The 16,082-nt window shown below is 48.0% G+C and overlaps 1 protein-coding gene across 15 annotated transcripts in view; it reads left to right on the forward strand.

Moving 5' to 3' along the window:
• Positions 1 to 16,082, forward strand: part of MACF1 (microtubule actin crosslinking factor 1) — a 253,775-nt gene that overhangs the window by 157,514 nt on the left and 80,179 nt on the right. For 10 of the 15 annotated variants that reach the window (XM_074934503.1, XM_074934500.1, XM_074934502.1 and 7 more), the window contains 12 exons: positions 562 to 789; positions 1,681 to 2,202; positions 2,819 to 2,995; positions 3,215 to 3,338; positions 4,101 to 4,309; positions 4,828 to 5,145; positions 6,652 to 6,818; positions 9,994 to 10,150; positions 11,216 to 11,333; positions 13,459 to 13,521; positions 14,313 to 14,554; positions 15,731 to 15,860. In XM_074934503.1, coding sequence (XP_074790604.1) covers positions 562 to 789; positions 1,681 to 2,202; positions 2,819 to 2,995; positions 3,215 to 3,338; positions 4,101 to 4,309; positions 4,828 to 5,145; positions 6,652 to 6,818; positions 9,994 to 10,150; positions 11,216 to 11,333; positions 13,459 to 13,521; positions 14,313 to 14,554; positions 15,731 to 15,860 — 2,455 coding nt within the window. The remainder of the gene's footprint in view (positions 1 to 561; positions 790 to 1,680; positions 2,203 to 2,818; positions 2,996 to 3,214; positions 3,339 to 4,100; positions 4,310 to 4,827; positions 5,146 to 6,651; positions 6,819 to 9,993; positions 10,151 to 11,215; positions 11,334 to 13,458; positions 13,522 to 14,312; positions 14,555 to 15,730; positions 15,861 to 16,082) is intronic. The other 5 variants (XM_074934501.1, XM_074934504.1, XM_074934499.1 and 2 more) reach the window with 1 other exon arrangement.

Consider the following 16,082-nt stretch of genomic DNA (forward strand, 5'->3'; position numbering starts at 1 on the left):
CTCTGCAGCTGTTTTTGCTTGGTGACCTTGGGTAAGTCGTGTCTCCACTCTGTGCCTCGGTTTCCCCATCTGTAAAATGTTGGTATTGACTCCCCTTGTAAAGCACTTTGACAGCTACGGATTAGACATGCTAGGTATTTATAATACTAATTACAATATTCATCGGAATGTAAAGCAGCCCAGGGCAGAGTAAAGGAGCCTTGCTCTGATGTCAGGACTTGGTAATAAACTTCCAGTGCAGCTTTTTGAAGTAATTTGGCGCCTCTGAAAATCTAACAGTGTCTCAACCTCCCCAGATAAGCCACAGGGGTGTACCTCAAGGAACCAGTTGGATGTGTGCACCCGTGTGCGCACACTGCTCGGGCACTCACTCCCTCACTCTGTATCAGAAGCCCAGTTTGGGGCGTGTGTTGGCTGAGTAAGACTGTGGACTATGTGTTGTGCTGGGCTGAGAATCACAAAATCAGTCAGATGCCAGGATTCTCCCTTTCCTGATACAGCAGCTTATACAAATACAAAAAGAACAGCCCTCCTCATCCGGAATATTTGTTGTTTTTTCAGGTGAAAGCTGCCAAAGAATTGGAGGAGAACAGGAGTAAGATTGAGTCGCTTCTAAATTGGGTGACATCATTAGAAGAGACGGGGGAGCTCTCTGAGCACAAATCTCGCCCAATGGAACAAGCTCTGGGAGCACTCGAGGGGAAAAGCACCCAGGACATCCGCGACGGTCACTTAGTGGAAGTGGACCGAGTGGAAGAGAGCCTTGATGGGCAGTATGAGAGGCTGAAGGTTAGAATGCTGCCATGTCCAACCTACCTGGCTGATATTAGGTTAGATCTTAGTGCTGCCAAGCACGGTGATGACCCTGCCACCAGCAAGTGGCGTTGAATGCATGGATGTGTTCGCCATGCCACGCAGTTGTGTTCCAGTGTAACCGGGCATCAAGGCTCTGGTGCGCTAGAAGGGGAGACCCCTGAACTTGTGGGATCCTCCTGGCACAGCAGACGGGAGGACATAGAGATGTGAAAGTGGAGAGACGTGGTTTTTTGTCCGCCTCAGCTGTAATTTATTAGCGGTGTGATCAGTAATGCAGAGTAATTCAGGGTCGCAAGATGATGCTGTCAGGGTAACTCGCAGGGGAGGGGTTAGTTGTTTGCCAGCACAGTGAAGAGAGGTCTGTCAGTAGTTCTGGTGCTGAGGGCTTGTCTGCATGGGGAAGTTCGTGCACAGTGAGCTAGGAGTAAATGTAAAGCGCACTCCTGACTCCACACCCACTCCCCATGTGAACACTCTTACTGTGCACTGTGAATGCCTCCAGGCAGTTTAGCTTAGCACGCTTCCAAAGCGCATGAAGCTCATGCGCACAAAGACAAGGTGGGCGAGTAATCTCTTTTATTGGACCGACTTCTGTCGGGGAGAGAGACGAGCGCGAGTCCAGTAAAAGGTATTCCCTCACCCACCGTGTCTCTCCAGTATCCTGGGGCTGACATGGCTATGGCTGCACCGCACACAACAGCGAGCACAGAGGCATTCTCAGTGCGCAGACCAGTGTCCGCACTGGGAGTTAGTGCGGAGTCGCTAGTGCACACCAGCTACTGAGGGCTTTTCCCCCAGGTAGATAAGTCCTTAGAGACATTAGATCGGTCACAAGGCAGCATGTTTGTTGTGTGTGTGTTTCAGGCACGCCATCAGGAGCTGCTCTCCCAGCAGCAAGATGTCATTCTAGCTACCCAGACAGCACAGGCCTTCCTGGACAAACAGGGCCACAACCTAGCACCGGAGGAGAGGCAGAGGCTTCAGGGGAGGCTGGCAGAGCTGAAGGAGCAATACGCAGCCAACCTGTCGCAGTCGGAGAAGCAGCTGAAGCAAGTGCAGGTGCTGCGGGACGAGCTGCAGAAATTTATGCGGGACCACGGGGAGTTTGAGGCCTGGCTAGAGCAGGCAGAACAGGAGCTGGAGCGGATGCACAAAGCGGACAGTGACCCTGAATCGCTGAGACCAATGCTTCTCCGGCAGGGAAGCTTCTCGGAAGATGTGATCTCCCACAAGGGGGATTTGCGGTTTGTTACCATGTCAGGACAGAAGGTGCTGGACGCAGAGAGTGCAGCCAAGGAAGAGGGGCCTGAGCCATTAGCCACAGGAAACTTAGTCAAGAGCAAACTGGATGATGCAACAAAAAGATACACTGCTCTCCACTCGAAGGTACAGGAAACCCTTTCCAGCTCCACAGGATAAAGCTTTTATGGAGTTTCCTCTGTGCAGCGCTGTAGGGATGGTGGTAGCCGGTACTGCATGTAACTGGGAATTTACCTATCAAATCTGCCCTGTTACCTTCTCTCTGACCGTTCTCCACCTTCCTACATCAGGAACACTTATACTGTTCAAACATTTTAAAGGTGTGAGCTCAGAAGAGGGCAGGGACTGTGTTATATGGTTCTTCCACCCATGCTAAAACTGAGTTCTTCCTCAGGGCTTGGCTCCATGGTAAGTTGGTGCGTGGCAGGCCAGGGCATGAATTTACAGCACCCTAGCTTGCTGTGTGCTAGCTCGCTGTAATGCGCTGACAATTCTCTAGTGCACTTTGACATATTCCCCTTCGAAACTGGAACCTTTAATGGTAGCATCCACGTAGCGATTTTGTGTCCGGCAGGCTAGTGCTCTGTACATTCACACCTCTGCTTGCCACGCGCTAACCTGCGGTGTAGACAAGCCCTCGGTGAGTTTTCCCCCCTTTTCTTCAAATTAAGGGGGCATGGAAGAGCAGGCTGCAGACCGTGATGGTTCATATCCTTGTCTCGGATTTTATTTTCCTTTGTAGTGTGCCAAGCTTGGTTCCCATCTGAACACCTTGCTGGATCGCTACCAGCAATTCCAGGAAGTGGCAGAAACTCTCAGGACGTGGCTGCAGGAGAGTGAAGCAGCCGTAGCAAAAGTCCTCTCTGAGACAGTTTCCTCGGACCCAGCGGTTCTGCAGAAGCAGCTCACCAATGCCAAGGTAAGGGATCTTTAGACTGTCTTTCTCCAGGCTGAGTGTACGACCCTCGTGGGCCAGACATCTCACCCTAAAATCCTGATTTCGATCTCCTGTCATATGGGTTACTTGGGGGGCTGTTAAATTAAGGATGGAACCTGCTAGACCAGTTCACCAGTGTGTCGCAGTCTCTTTGGTGTATGTTATTGCTGACGTTAGTGGTCTTGTCTTGTGTTGGAGCAGCAACTACAGGGAGATCTTGCTGAGCATCAGGTGCCCGTGGAGAAGCTGCAGAAAGCAGCACGTTCCCTGCTGGAGATAGAAGGAGAGCCAGCCCCTGATCGCAGACGCATTCAGGAAACCACAGGTACTGGGCAAAGCAGCCGTGTCCATTAGCATGTGCGAGTGTGAAGACAGACCACAATTAAAAAGGGAACTCAAGCCCCCAAGTCAGACGAGTTCAGAAGAACACGGGATCAAAGCAGAAGAGCTACTGCAGTAAGAGCAACTCGTCTACAATCCCTGTGTGCACACACATACACGCCAATAGGGCAGTTAACCACCTTCCCAAAACACCTCCTGAGGCTGTTTGTTTCCTTCGGAGGATCCACACTTCTCTTTATGTTGAGAAAATGAGGGAGGAGGGAGGGACGTCTTGAGCAACAGGCAGCTTCTGCCTCAAGTAGTGAAAGAGACCTGTTGGTTTTAAAGTCGAGACAATACAATAGACCCCACTGAAATGGTCTTATCATAGTTCTGTTTCTGTGCTTTTGTGTATGTTTCTGGTTAGCCTGTACCCACGTGCCTTAACTCTAGAGTGGGAGCAGGTTACCCCACCTCTGGTACTGCAGGGTTCCTACACCTTCCTGTGTCGCATCTGGTGTGGGCCGCTGTCGCAGACAGGACACTGGGATAGATGGACCGTGGGTCAGTTCCTACGCTGCTGCTTTCTCTTTTGTTCACCCGGTGAGGTTTTTCCTGTTCTCTCTAACGAGTTCAGTAATTGAACCTTCGCAGCTCCAGCTCCTCCGGGTGATTTGGCTAGTTGTTTGTGTTGGGGATAATCTCAGAGGTGACAATCACTCGCCCCTCTTGGTCATTTATTTTTATCCTGTGCTGAATTCCCCAGATTCCATCGTGAGCCGTTTTCAGAGCCTTTCTGGTCAGATGGCAGAGCGCTCGGATCTGCTGCAGAAGTCCATCGCCCAGTCTCAGAGCGTTCAAGAAGGACTGGAGACTCTTGTGCAGTCGATGGCTGAGATTGAGAAGAGCCTGGAAGGAGAGCAGCTGGCTTCCCTCTCGTCTCTCTCCATCCAGGAGTCACTCGCCACAAACGCTGTGAGATGTTCACTTAACTGCCTTTCAGAAAGAGCCTGCATTAGGTAGACGGTTCCTCTGCCTCTCGCCAACCTCTGAATGGGGCAGACATCGTAAAACATTCTCTGCTTTAATTGTATTGAATGTTCAAGTCATTTAAATGCAGTAAACCCATTTAAAAAGGGAGCGTTAAATCCATCCTTTACCTGAATTCGCTGAACTAGGAAATAGAGCCACCGAAACGGTTTTCCTCCCTCCTCATCTAATGAGCAGCGTTTAGAGACGTTCACAGAGTCTTGAGCGGAAATCCCTGTCCAGAAGCAGTGGATGAGGATAGACTGACAGTTCAGCATGAGCAGAGGCAGGGAAAAGCCAAAGTCAGACACAGTGGGGAAGGAGGGCACAGGGAGGACTGGGGGTGAAAATAATGCACGTGAATGTTGTCTAGAAATGTCATTTGCTTTAAGATTTCTAGTTCCAAAGGGCCCCCTGGCCAACTCATGCCACTTTGGTTTTCTCGGTGTCTGTTCTGACAACAGAAGTTGAAGCAGGACATCGCCCGGCAGAAGAGCAGCCTAGAAGCCACCCGAGAAATGGTGACTCGGTTCATGGAAACGGCCAACAGCTCCACAGCCTCAGCCCTGCAGGGCAAGTTGGCCGAGGTGACGGAGCATTTCAACAAGCTGTGCCGGCAGCAGCAGGAGAAGGAGAACGTGCTGAAGGGCCTCCTCCCGAAGGTGGAACAGTACGAGCACCTCTCCGAGAAGCTGCAGCAGTTCACGGAGAGCAGAGCTCGCATGCTGGCTTCCGGAAACCAGCCGGATCGTGACATCGCTTACTTCTCCCAGCAGATCCAGGTGAGAAGCGGGTTTTGTGCCTAAAGAAGGAAGGAGGCCCAGACTATGAGGCTTTTGTGAGGAGCCCTTTGCAGGCAGAGTGGAGGGATTTGTGCAGAGTAAATAACCCCCTGCCTTCATCCCAGGCCATTGGGACCTGCAGTTACGGTAGCTATTTGCTCAGCCATTGGAGAAAGGAAACGAGATGGGGGCTTTGCAGCTCATTGCTGTTTCACTGCCCTGCGTGAACAGTCTAGCAGCAGTACTAGACTAGAAAGACAATTCTGCCCAGTCCAGCTGGCTGGGGGCAGAGAACTAAAGGAGTGAACTCTGAACAGCTGGATTAGACCCAGGGCAAATATAGCTAGACCTCACTGGCTAAAAATCCCATCTGTTAATACTGCACAATGCCTACGTGTCAGTGAGTAGAATCGCTACCCTAGGACAGTGGTTTAGGGAATGGGACTGGGTCCATTGCACTGGATGGGACAAAATCATAGTGGTTTCATGGAGACCATGGTTCCTGCTAGCTGGGAACAGTATCTGCCCTAGATTCTCCCTGTAGCCCTTCTACCAATTCTGATGTGCGGGAGTTTCAGAAGTTGCTCTGATTCATGGTGACAAGTATCGGGGGTAGCCATGGTAGTCTGTATCCACAAAAACAACAAGGAGTCCGGTGGCACCTTAAAGACTAACAGATTTATTTGAGCATAAGCTTTCGTGGGTAAAAACCCACTTCTTCAGATGCACGGAGTGAAAATTACAGACGCAGACATAAATATATTGACACATGAAGAGAAGGGAGTTACCTCACAAGTGAAGAACCAGTGTTAACAGGGCCAATTCGATCAGGGTGGATGTAGTCCACTCCCAATAATAGATGAGGAGGTGTCAATTCCAGGAGAGGCAAAGCTGTTTTTGTAATGAACCAGCCTCTTCCAGTCCCTATTCAAGCCCAAATTAATGGTGTTAAATCTGCAAACGAATTTTAGCTCTGCTGTTTCTCTCTGAAGTCTGTTTCTGAAGTTCTTTTGTTCAAGTATGGCTACTTTCAAATCTGTTATAGAATGTCCAGGAAGATGGAAGTGTTCTCCCACTGGCCCATTCCTGATGTCTGATTTGTGTCCATTATTATTCTTTTACGTAGGGACTGTCCGGTTTGGCCAATGTACATGGCAGAGGGGCATTGCTGGCACATGATGGCATAGATCACATTAGTAGATGTGCAGGTGAATGAGCCTCTGATGGTGTGGCTGATGTGGTTGGGTCCTCTGATGGTGTCTCTAGAGTAGATATGGGGACAGAGTAGGCAACAAGGTTTGCTAAAGGGATTGGTTCCTGGGTTAGTGTTTCTGTGGTGTGGTGTGTAGTTGCTGGTGAGTATTTCATGCTGATTTATGGATAATTCATCTTATTTCCCTGTAGAGGGCACTACATGCCCTAGTCAGTATCAAGGGCTGTGTCTGTTCATTTCTCCTGTTTGAACAAACACAGGATCTTCATCCCCGCTCTTGTTTATCCTGACAGGAGCTGAATTTAGAAATGAGGCAGCACCAAGAGGACCTGGATACTATAGAGGGTCTGACCGCAGAGCTGAGCTCCTTTGGTTTCCCAGTGGGCTCCTCTCAGCACCAAGCGAAAGTGCACAGTCTAAAACAGGATTTTGTGCAGCTGCAAAAGGCAGCAAAGGAGAGGTAAGACCTGAGATCACCTGTTCCCATCCTTCAGGGGCTGGATTGTGGAGACAGCTCTTAAAAATTGGGGGATGTGCTTCTCACTGATGGTGGAAGTTACTTAGCAATTGGGAGAGAGCTGACTAAGGTTCATTTTTGCTTTGGGGACCGTACGTTAACTTCTACCTCTGCTGTCCTCCTACGCTGCAAAACTTAATGCCGTCATCTCTCACTGACATTTTAAAAAAGCACGGCTGGAGGCGTTGTGAAAATGTGTGTGCTGCAAGAGCCTCTGCCTCGTGCTTTCTCAGCATGCAGGGGCTGCCACGAATCAAACCCACTCCTGCTCCCCCCAGGAGCGGATCACTGTATTGCATGGCATTGTATGGCAGAGGTTCATTGGCCAGCGAAGGAGTGACAGACGATAGCTGCAGAAGGAGCCTCTTCGTTTTCCCTAGCTCGAGGGGGTTGCCACAGTGCAGGGTCTGTCTACAGAGAACGGGCAGCATTAAAACAGGGTTAAGTTAAAGAGGGTTCATGAGACCTCGTTCATGACGGAGAGCGACGAGATGGGGGGAATAAACTGCTACGTGATGTTGTAAGCCTCTGCCAGAGCTCAGCATCCCTTCCGTTCGGATGCCTGGCCGAATAGCAGCACGCCCAGGAACCTCAGCTGCTTTCCAAAGGGTGAGGAAGTCTTCTGTCTTCAAATTCTACAGTGATTTCGGAACTGCCGTAAGGGCAGCGAAGAAGGCAACGAATTTCATGGGTTACGCAGCACTGCACATACGGGAGCCACTGCAAGGGCGTGCTGTTGTAACCGCCTCCCACAGAAATCCCGCTGGTGACGTAGGGAGGCAAGGGAAAGGTCTGTCTTTGCTGCAGCCGAGGGGAATCTGATGGCACTTGTGTAAACGTACCGGAGCTAGCTGGAATGTCACTAGCTCAAGAACTGGAGCAGTGAAGCCGCAGCAGTGCGGGCTAGCTGCCCGAATAATTACCCAGGGTTCCAAGTGGGCTTGTACGGCCCATGCTGCCGTGACTTCACCGCTCTAGTATCCGACCTAGTTCAGGTCTGTCTGTATGAGCTAGTTACGCCCTGTGATTGCCATGTAGACGTACCCTTGGCCTGCCGTGCTTCCCTGCTTTCCCTGAATGCGAGCGGTTCTTGGAGGAGTGGGGCAAGAAGTGGTTGTCACAAAGTCAAGAGCAATATGAATGAGCTCCACTTTCCTGACAGCTCTACTTCCCCATGCCAGGGATTGTCATGGGGTGGGCCACAGATTAATAGTGTCTCTCTCCTCGGCCTCCTCTTCCACTCGTGATCATGTGGCATATTTAACCACAGAGATTATCTGCCCTTCCATTGAAGCTCATTCATGTGGAGCTCATTCCTATTGCTCTTGACCTTTGATTTAGTTGGGGATTGGTCCTGCTTTGAGCAGGGGACTGGGCTAGATAATCTCCTGAGATCCCTTCCAACCCTGATATTCTATGATTAGCATGCAACATGCCCAATGGTGACGACACAATTGTGGAAGAGAAATATTAAAGGAAACATGTGGTACCCAGGTCTCGGGATACCCAGGACTGAGGGTCACCTTGTTGCCCTCCGGCTGTAGTGAGAGGTAGACTTGGCTGTAGTAAGCTGGATGTTAGCTCCCTGTCTTTGCCTTGCTGCTTACCAAGAGGTGCCCCTTGAGTCCCTTTGAACTATTCCTCTGTGACTCCCAGCCCCGACACTGGCTACTCACAATAATCCCCGAGCCTCTGCCCCCAAAGGAGCCGGATACTCCAGTTTGCTAGTTTTACCTTAAACCACCACTCCTGTGTATCGCACAGCACTTGTGAGCGCTGACATTAAGAAAGAAGTAGGTTTAGTTAAGAAAGGATAGAGATTCAGCTAGAAACAAGGGAGTGCGGTGAAAACAAATGATGCAAACAAAATCATAAAACCTGAACTAGGGCCTACGCTTATTAATAGTTCCTTTTCCTGTCTAATAAAATAGTTTTCCCCCCTCAAAAAAATTTCAGTCTGTTGCAGAGCCGGCTGGCTTCACAGAAACCAGGATCTAAACTGTCATGAAAACACCCCTGCTCCACAAGATGTCTCCTGAGTGAATGGATGCAGAGGCCTCTTGCCACTTACTCTGAAACCTGTGTTTATACTGAAAGTCTGTTGTCTCTATTCATAGGGCAATAGCCTGCCTGTTGTATTGTTCTTGTTTTTACCTCCAAGTGGTTTCAATTGTTTGCACTTGTCTTCCTTGGTTTTCCATTGATTGTTCTGTGATGAGGCAGTGAGAGACAATTGAACCTTGCATGACATCCCTGGCTAACTAAGGAGAGAGAGCAACTCCCTCCTGCATGAATAAACTGCCACCAGGTAGTTAATCCCTGGTGACTCCCCTTAACTTTAAGACCCTAAGGGAATAAACGTCAATATATCTACCTTATTCCTTCAGTGTTACCTGTACGCACATCACACCATGATTATGAGTGTTGATAAATTGCAAGCTTTCAATAAAGACCTTACATGGTACCCAGTATGCATAGATACCCTGTGAACAATGTATTTGATGTAGTGAGTTTGTCAGGTCTGAGATGAGAGTGGTTTGCAAAGACCTGTGCACCCATTGCCAAGGTGCCTTTGTGTCACAAAGTGTTTGATTATTTGTAGCTGTTCCTTAGTATCTCTGTCATTGAGTGTTGCTCCTTATTCTCTTATGGAGTGGTGGCTGCCTGTAGAAGTAGACAGGCAAACTCTTCCTCCTTTTTTCCAGCTGTTTTTACAAACATCCAGGCTCTTCTTTCCAATGATGAGCCTGAACCCTTGTCCAAGTAGTTAATAACAAGGAAGTGACTCCACTCACCCTGTGACCTGCCAGCTCGCTACAGGCCACTAACAAGTGCTCTGTGTGGACCATGGTTTCAGAACTGCTAACCTGGACTTTGCCAAGAATGTGAGTCTGGGTTTCTAGGGGTCAAGATGACACTGAACTTGTGCACCAAGGTCATTCACTAAGCACACTTTACCGTAGCTATAGCCACAGTTTTGGCCACTAGTGAGTGCTGTTGCTAAGCAACAACAACAAAACCCCACAAGATCACAGAGACCATGGTGTGCTCAATTCAGGGTATGGTAATTGCAAAGCGAAGCACGAGCTGCTAACTCTCTCCACCTTTTCACTCGTAGAGAAAAGGATGCATCATCTTGCCAGGAACAATTGGACGAGTTCCGAAAGTTGGTTAGAGCTATCAAGAAGTGGCTGAAAGAAAGCGAAGGGAATGTGCCATCTGCAGAGACCTCCCTGGGCACCCAGGAACTGGAGAAGCGCATGCAGCAAATCAAGGTGGGCAGGGAAAGCGGAAACGCTCTGAGGAGTTGGTGTGGAAACCAAAGGAGCATGTAATGACTTGCAGGATATGGTATACAGTGAACTGTTTTATGCTTGTATTAATCCAGCTACGCCTGGGCTTCCATGTGCTTAAGTGCAGGAATGCCGTGCTGTATGTCCGTGCAATGGATTCTCATAAGTGAGCCTTTACTTGCTCTGAAAACAGCACCACTGATGGTCTGAAGCCCCTGTCTGTGTGGGACTGTCGAGAGACAGTGCTCGCAATCATACACATCACTGTTCGCTGTAGGCGCTCACACTTTCAATGCACAGTGAAATCTATGCAGAGTCTTTTATTAATTTTTAAAAGAAATCCGACCGCTCCTCTGCTTTTCAGAGGAATTTGGGAGGAGGAACCCCTGTGTGCTAGTCTGTATCTTCAGTGAAATTCCCTCTGCTGAACATCAGGGGTTACATCCGGTCACTTGGGCGCTCTCATTCTTCTCTAGGGTAAATGACACCTTAAATCAAGATATGTCAAGGGCTGTGATTTGAGAGAGAGTGCAACGTCCTGTTTGCTCACCTGTAGCTGTCTTATCTCAGACAGAAATATAGCAGCTCTCCGAACTACTGATTTATACAAGGGCCACGTGGCAAGTTTAGCACGCTGGATACCGTAGAGGGCTAGGTATATAGGCTAGGAAGGAGGGTCCTCAGAACCTTAGTTTGAAGAGAGACCCACTAGTTATTAATTTACTGCTTGATGCTCTATAGCTGATTCATTATAAAGAAACTGCCCTCTTTGACATAATATAGAGATACTCTCTTAATCTGCTGTTTAACAGTAATTCAGTTTATTCTATGGGAGTCAGTGAGCCATCCTGTGAATTAGACAGCTGAGCATGCTAAAGCTGGATCCTACATGCGTATTAGAGGAGTACTCACAGTGCCTAGACAACAGACACACAAACACACACCTGTCGTTCTCAGCTGCAGAATGTGTTTGTTTCAATCATAGGCCCTCTGGCGTGGGAAATATATAATGTAGGATGCTGGTATCTGATCCTGGTTTTTTAATAGGTCCTCCTGGAAGAATGGACAGGAAAGGGGGCCCAGGTGGAGGAAATCAATCACAAAGGGACTGCATTAGAGAATTTGATTGTAGAAATCACAGCCCCTGATGCTCAGTCAAAGACAGGTGAGTTACAGCCGTGCCGCCCAGAGGACACCTGGAGTGTCCTTGGAGGAGGAACCCTGTCATTTTCTGCACTATTGTTTGCTTTTGTTGTTCTTTAGGTATATTTTTATTTAAACCATCATCAAATAGAAAATGGCTTTAAACTTGTTACAAAACGAAAGGAAAGGAGCCAGCAATAGTCTGTGTACCTTAGCCTTGCTGCAAGGCATTTAGGGGCTGAGGGCTCAGCCTCTGGAGAGATTGTCTGTTTGTCTGTCTTCTATGGGAATGAACATAGATACCAAACTGCTGTTTTCCAACTTGTGAGTACAGACTCCTGTTGAGGAAATGCTTTTAACATTTCGTAACCGCCACCCACGTATGATCGCAGCCCCTAAACTAAGCAGGGTTAGCCTGGTTAGCGTTTGGATGGGAAACCTCCAAGGAACATCTAGGAAAAGGCTACAGGCCATAGTCCGGATGCTTCTGTAGGTGGCGCTCTAAGGCTACATCTACACTATGAGCTAGGGGTGTGATTCCCCTGCTCCTACGTTAGCTCTCATTGAGTCTAAATAGCAGGGCAGCTGCAGTAACACAGCCGTGAGCATGGAGCTCCGGCTCAGCCGTGCCGAGTACATACCCACTGTTTTTCACGCGGGCTGATGCTCTGCATGGCTCGGCCGTTTGTCCACTGCCACTAGCCCGCTACTGCAGCTGTGCTGCTATTTATACTCGCGCTAGTTTGATACACCCCTCGCTCATAGTGTAGACCTAGCCCAAGAATCGGTACTGAATCAGTTCATCAACATGGTGCTAGGATAACACTGGAGGATGCTCGCTTTCAGATACAATGTACATTGGATGTGTTGACTGCTTTTTCTGACCATTTAAGAACCCAGGGCAAGAGTTAGGGGACTTAACTCCAATTGCCGGCTAACTTCTAAATTGGTAATTACCTAACACCTTGATGGGCGTTTCATCTGGAGAAATTAACCTTTGCTTCGCATCCCCAGACATGTTGTAGAGTGTTGCTGACACAGAATAGCTACTGCGTTCCTCCTGAGGGGTAGCTGAATGTAAGCAATAGGAGAGCAGTCCCTTGTACATACCCGGTGAAAGTTTTGAAAGGTTTTTACGTTGCAATCTCCTATATAAATGGACATTATAATGATTATGATACTGACTGTTTCTGGCTGCTTAGTAAATGAGAAGCCTGATCTATAACATCTCCAGGGCATTCGGGTTTGAATGTGGATTGACTTGGGATCATCCCAAAATGAAGTCCAAGAGAAGGATTTTCTGAGGAATAATTTTCAGGGCCCAGTTGCACAGAAAAGATGCTTATTTTTTTAGGTCTGTTTCTTTAAGAGCTTCATCCCATAAGAAAAGAAGAACGTAAGGAAGTTAATCTCTTCAATGAAGGTCTTTTGGCTCTTGCAATATCAGTCTGTATTCTAAATATGATTCTCATGGATATTAGTTCTCCTGTGGGAATGCTGGTGCCTCCACTGAATGCAAAAATATATATAGTGGCCACAGGCTTGCTGTGTGAGGTGGGGAGCTGATATCTACTTCGTGCCCATTAGCGGAGTTACTGTTGTGGGCTCTGGGGAACTTCACAGCTACTCCTAAACGTCTACGCTACTTCTAAACTGTCCCCATAGGAGTGGCTGAAGGAAATGGAAAAGGGGGATGTTGGCTGCAGGGAGTGACAGCTATTCTGTTTTCAGCTACGTGGAATTAGAAGAGAGTAAGGTAAAATAAACAGATGAAAAGCAAAATTGATTGGGAGTCCCAGCTGGGCATTGAGATGTGAGGAGTGGGGAATTCCCGATGCTGAGCCCTTAGCGTTAAGCATTAAGAGGGTCTGTGGATTTATCGGGATGAAGAGAATAAGCCACTTCCAAATGACATCTATTTGCTTGGTGGCTGACGTGGTTCGTCTTGTGGAGAGCTCTGTTGTCTTGTGCTGTGTTAATTTGCTCATGCTCAGGATTTGTTTTTTCTTTTGCCATGATGTCCGTCGTCAACAGTGGACAGCCGGAAACAGTTGGGTCAGTGCTGAGTGCGTACGTTCGTTGGTAATATGTCTGTATTCCTAACATGTTTGTCTTGTCCTTTGTTTGTCTCTCTGTCCCTTGCTCAGGTTCTGTGCTGCCCGCTCTAGGAGTGTCAGTAGGCAGCGTAAATGGATACCACACCTGCAAAGGTGAGATCGCCAACTCCGTGTTGCAATAGAAAGCAGTGTCTGTGTGTTCATTTATGTTTCCATCAGTGCATGATAACAGCAGTCTGTATGGATGTTCCCCCAGGAGATAAACAGTGCAATGTGACATTGTCGGAATCCTATAGCAAACCCTATTTCTCTGCAGCGCCGTGTAGTAACCAGAATGGGGCCATGAGATGGGCAGCTGATTGTGATGTAGGATGTAGGACAGACTGAAGGACAGAAATGGCAGGAGGGGAATCCAGCTTCCAGAATTGACAACAACTTGACCCCGATCAGCTGTTGTTAGAGAGCTGTTAAATGGGAGATTGTTTTAAGAAATGCAATGAAGGTTATTAGTTCTGAGGATTCTGAGACCATCTTACCCTGGAATTTTAAGTACGACTTAAATGACTTGTTAGCTGCTGTGAGCTCATTGGTTCAATGAGATAACAGATGTAAAAAGTTGAACTCAAACTGTGAGAGGTGGATTAAATATGACACTGTTAACATGGGGGCACAACATGCATGAGGCTGATTTGATGGGACGTGATTTGCTTTGTTGGGCAAACTGTCAAACTTCATATGTGATGCAACAGAGCAAGCCTCTGGCAGGACAAGTGGTGATAACCTGACATCTTTGGGTCTTCAGTAGATGGAAGGACAGTGATCCTAGCCTCTGGTACCCTGACACTCTCAGCCTGCGTGAGGGTTGCCCAGAATTCTCAGTGCCAGCAGCCCAGGTAGGAGTGGTGTTGCCGTCCTTCCGCTCAGGTTTGTTTCTTTGTCATTAGATTTGACTGAGATCCAGTGTGACATGTCTGATGTGAACCAGCAGTACGAGGGACTTGGCATGGCCTTGCGGGAACGCCAGGAGCAGCTGTCAGCCATGCTGGAGAAGATGCTAGAAGTCCAAGAGGAGGCAAGTTCAGTGTTGAAGTGGCTGGAGTCAAAGGAACGGACCTTGTCAGCACTCGAAGCGTCTTCCTCACCTACAAAAACGGAGACCATGAGAGCCCAGGCTGAGCATAACAAGGTAACTTATCTCTCTGAGCAGGAATAAGGACCGAGTTTGTCATAGTGACTAGATCATTCTCTGAGACATGCTTTACTGCACTAGGTTGGGAGGAACCAACAATAGCCTGTTTCTAAAGAGAGTATTTCATTTTGGTGGTTAAATGTAGCATGAAGAAGCACGGTGTAGGGAAGACTGAGGAGAACATACATCTTCAGATATGTCAAGGTTTGTTATGAAGAGAACTGTGCTCAGTTGTTCTCCATGTCCACCCAGGGTAGGACAAGAAGGAAGCGACCAAGGCCTGGTCTGCTCTAGAAAATTAGGACAGTGTAGCTAAGTCACTCAGGGCTGTGAAAAATCCATACCCCTGAGTGGCATAAAACCGACCTACGTCCCCATATAGACAACACTAGGCCAAGGGAAGAATTCTTCCGTCAGCCTAGCTACTGCCTCTCAGGGAGGTGGATTACCTATGCTGAAGGGAGAATCCATTCTGTCGGTGTGGGTGGTGTCCACACTGAGGTGCTACTCTGGCGCAGCTGTGCCGCTGTAACATTTTAAGTGTAGACACACCCTTAGTTTGCAGCAAGGAAGATTTAGGTTGGATATAAGGAAGAACATTGTAACTATAAGGATAGCTAAGCCCTGGGACGGGTGACCTGGGGTGTTGTGGAATCCCAGGCATTGGAGGTTTTGAAGAACAGGTGAGACAAACGCCTGTCAGAGGTGGTCTAGTATTCTTAATCCTGCCTCAGTGTGGGAGGAATGGACTAGATGACCTCTTGAGGTCGCTTCCAGACCTACTTTCTGTGATTCTGTGAATCTGTGGTGAGCTTCACCCTTTTAGATATTTTAGACCTATCCTTTATGGGCAGTTGTCTCAGAGAAAAAAGCTGATAATGTTTAGCACCAATTCTCAGGTCATTCCAAATTCATTGGGTAAGCAACACACAGTTTAATGTTACACTGAGAAAGATGAACTTTTCATTTCTTCTATTCTTAAGGCCCAAGGGAGCTCTATGTATTAGTAACTGGATGAAATGATTCCATAAAAGGCCAAAGATGAAGCCTTACGCAACTCCAAGTGTAGCTACTTTCTTCCTTCAAACTGTAGCCCATCTCAGTATAGCTCTTGTGCTTGAATTACATCTTCTCTTGTATGTCTTAGCATGTCCAAAATTTTCTTCTTCCTAGGCATTCCTGGCTGAGTTGGAACAGAATTCAGGGAAGATCCAGAAAGTAAAGGAAGCACTTTCTGGCTTGCTGGAGAAGTGTCCTGACTCTCCAGAAGCAGCAAACTGGCAGAAGATGCTGGATGATCTCAGTAAGTTCCCTAGGGATGTAGCATGATTTTTAGATGTTTCTAACATCCCTTAAGGATGATTCCAGTTTCCAGGACAATTCCAAAAGTCAGAGTAGAGCAGAGTTACTTGTAATTGAATTCAGGAAATAGAGAACATACCTTCAAGCTGTCTGGCATGCTAGGATGTTTTCAGGATGAGCATTGTTCAGTTAATGAAGTTTGCATGATGGTTCTACGTTTCAG

The sequence above is a fragment of the Natator depressus genome, chromosome 19 (genome assembly GCF_965152275.1).
Source record: "Natator depressus isolate rNatDep1 chromosome 19, rNatDep2.hap1, whole genome shotgun sequence".
Lineage (NCBI taxonomy): Eukaryota > Metazoa > Chordata > Testudines > Cheloniidae > Natator > Natator depressus.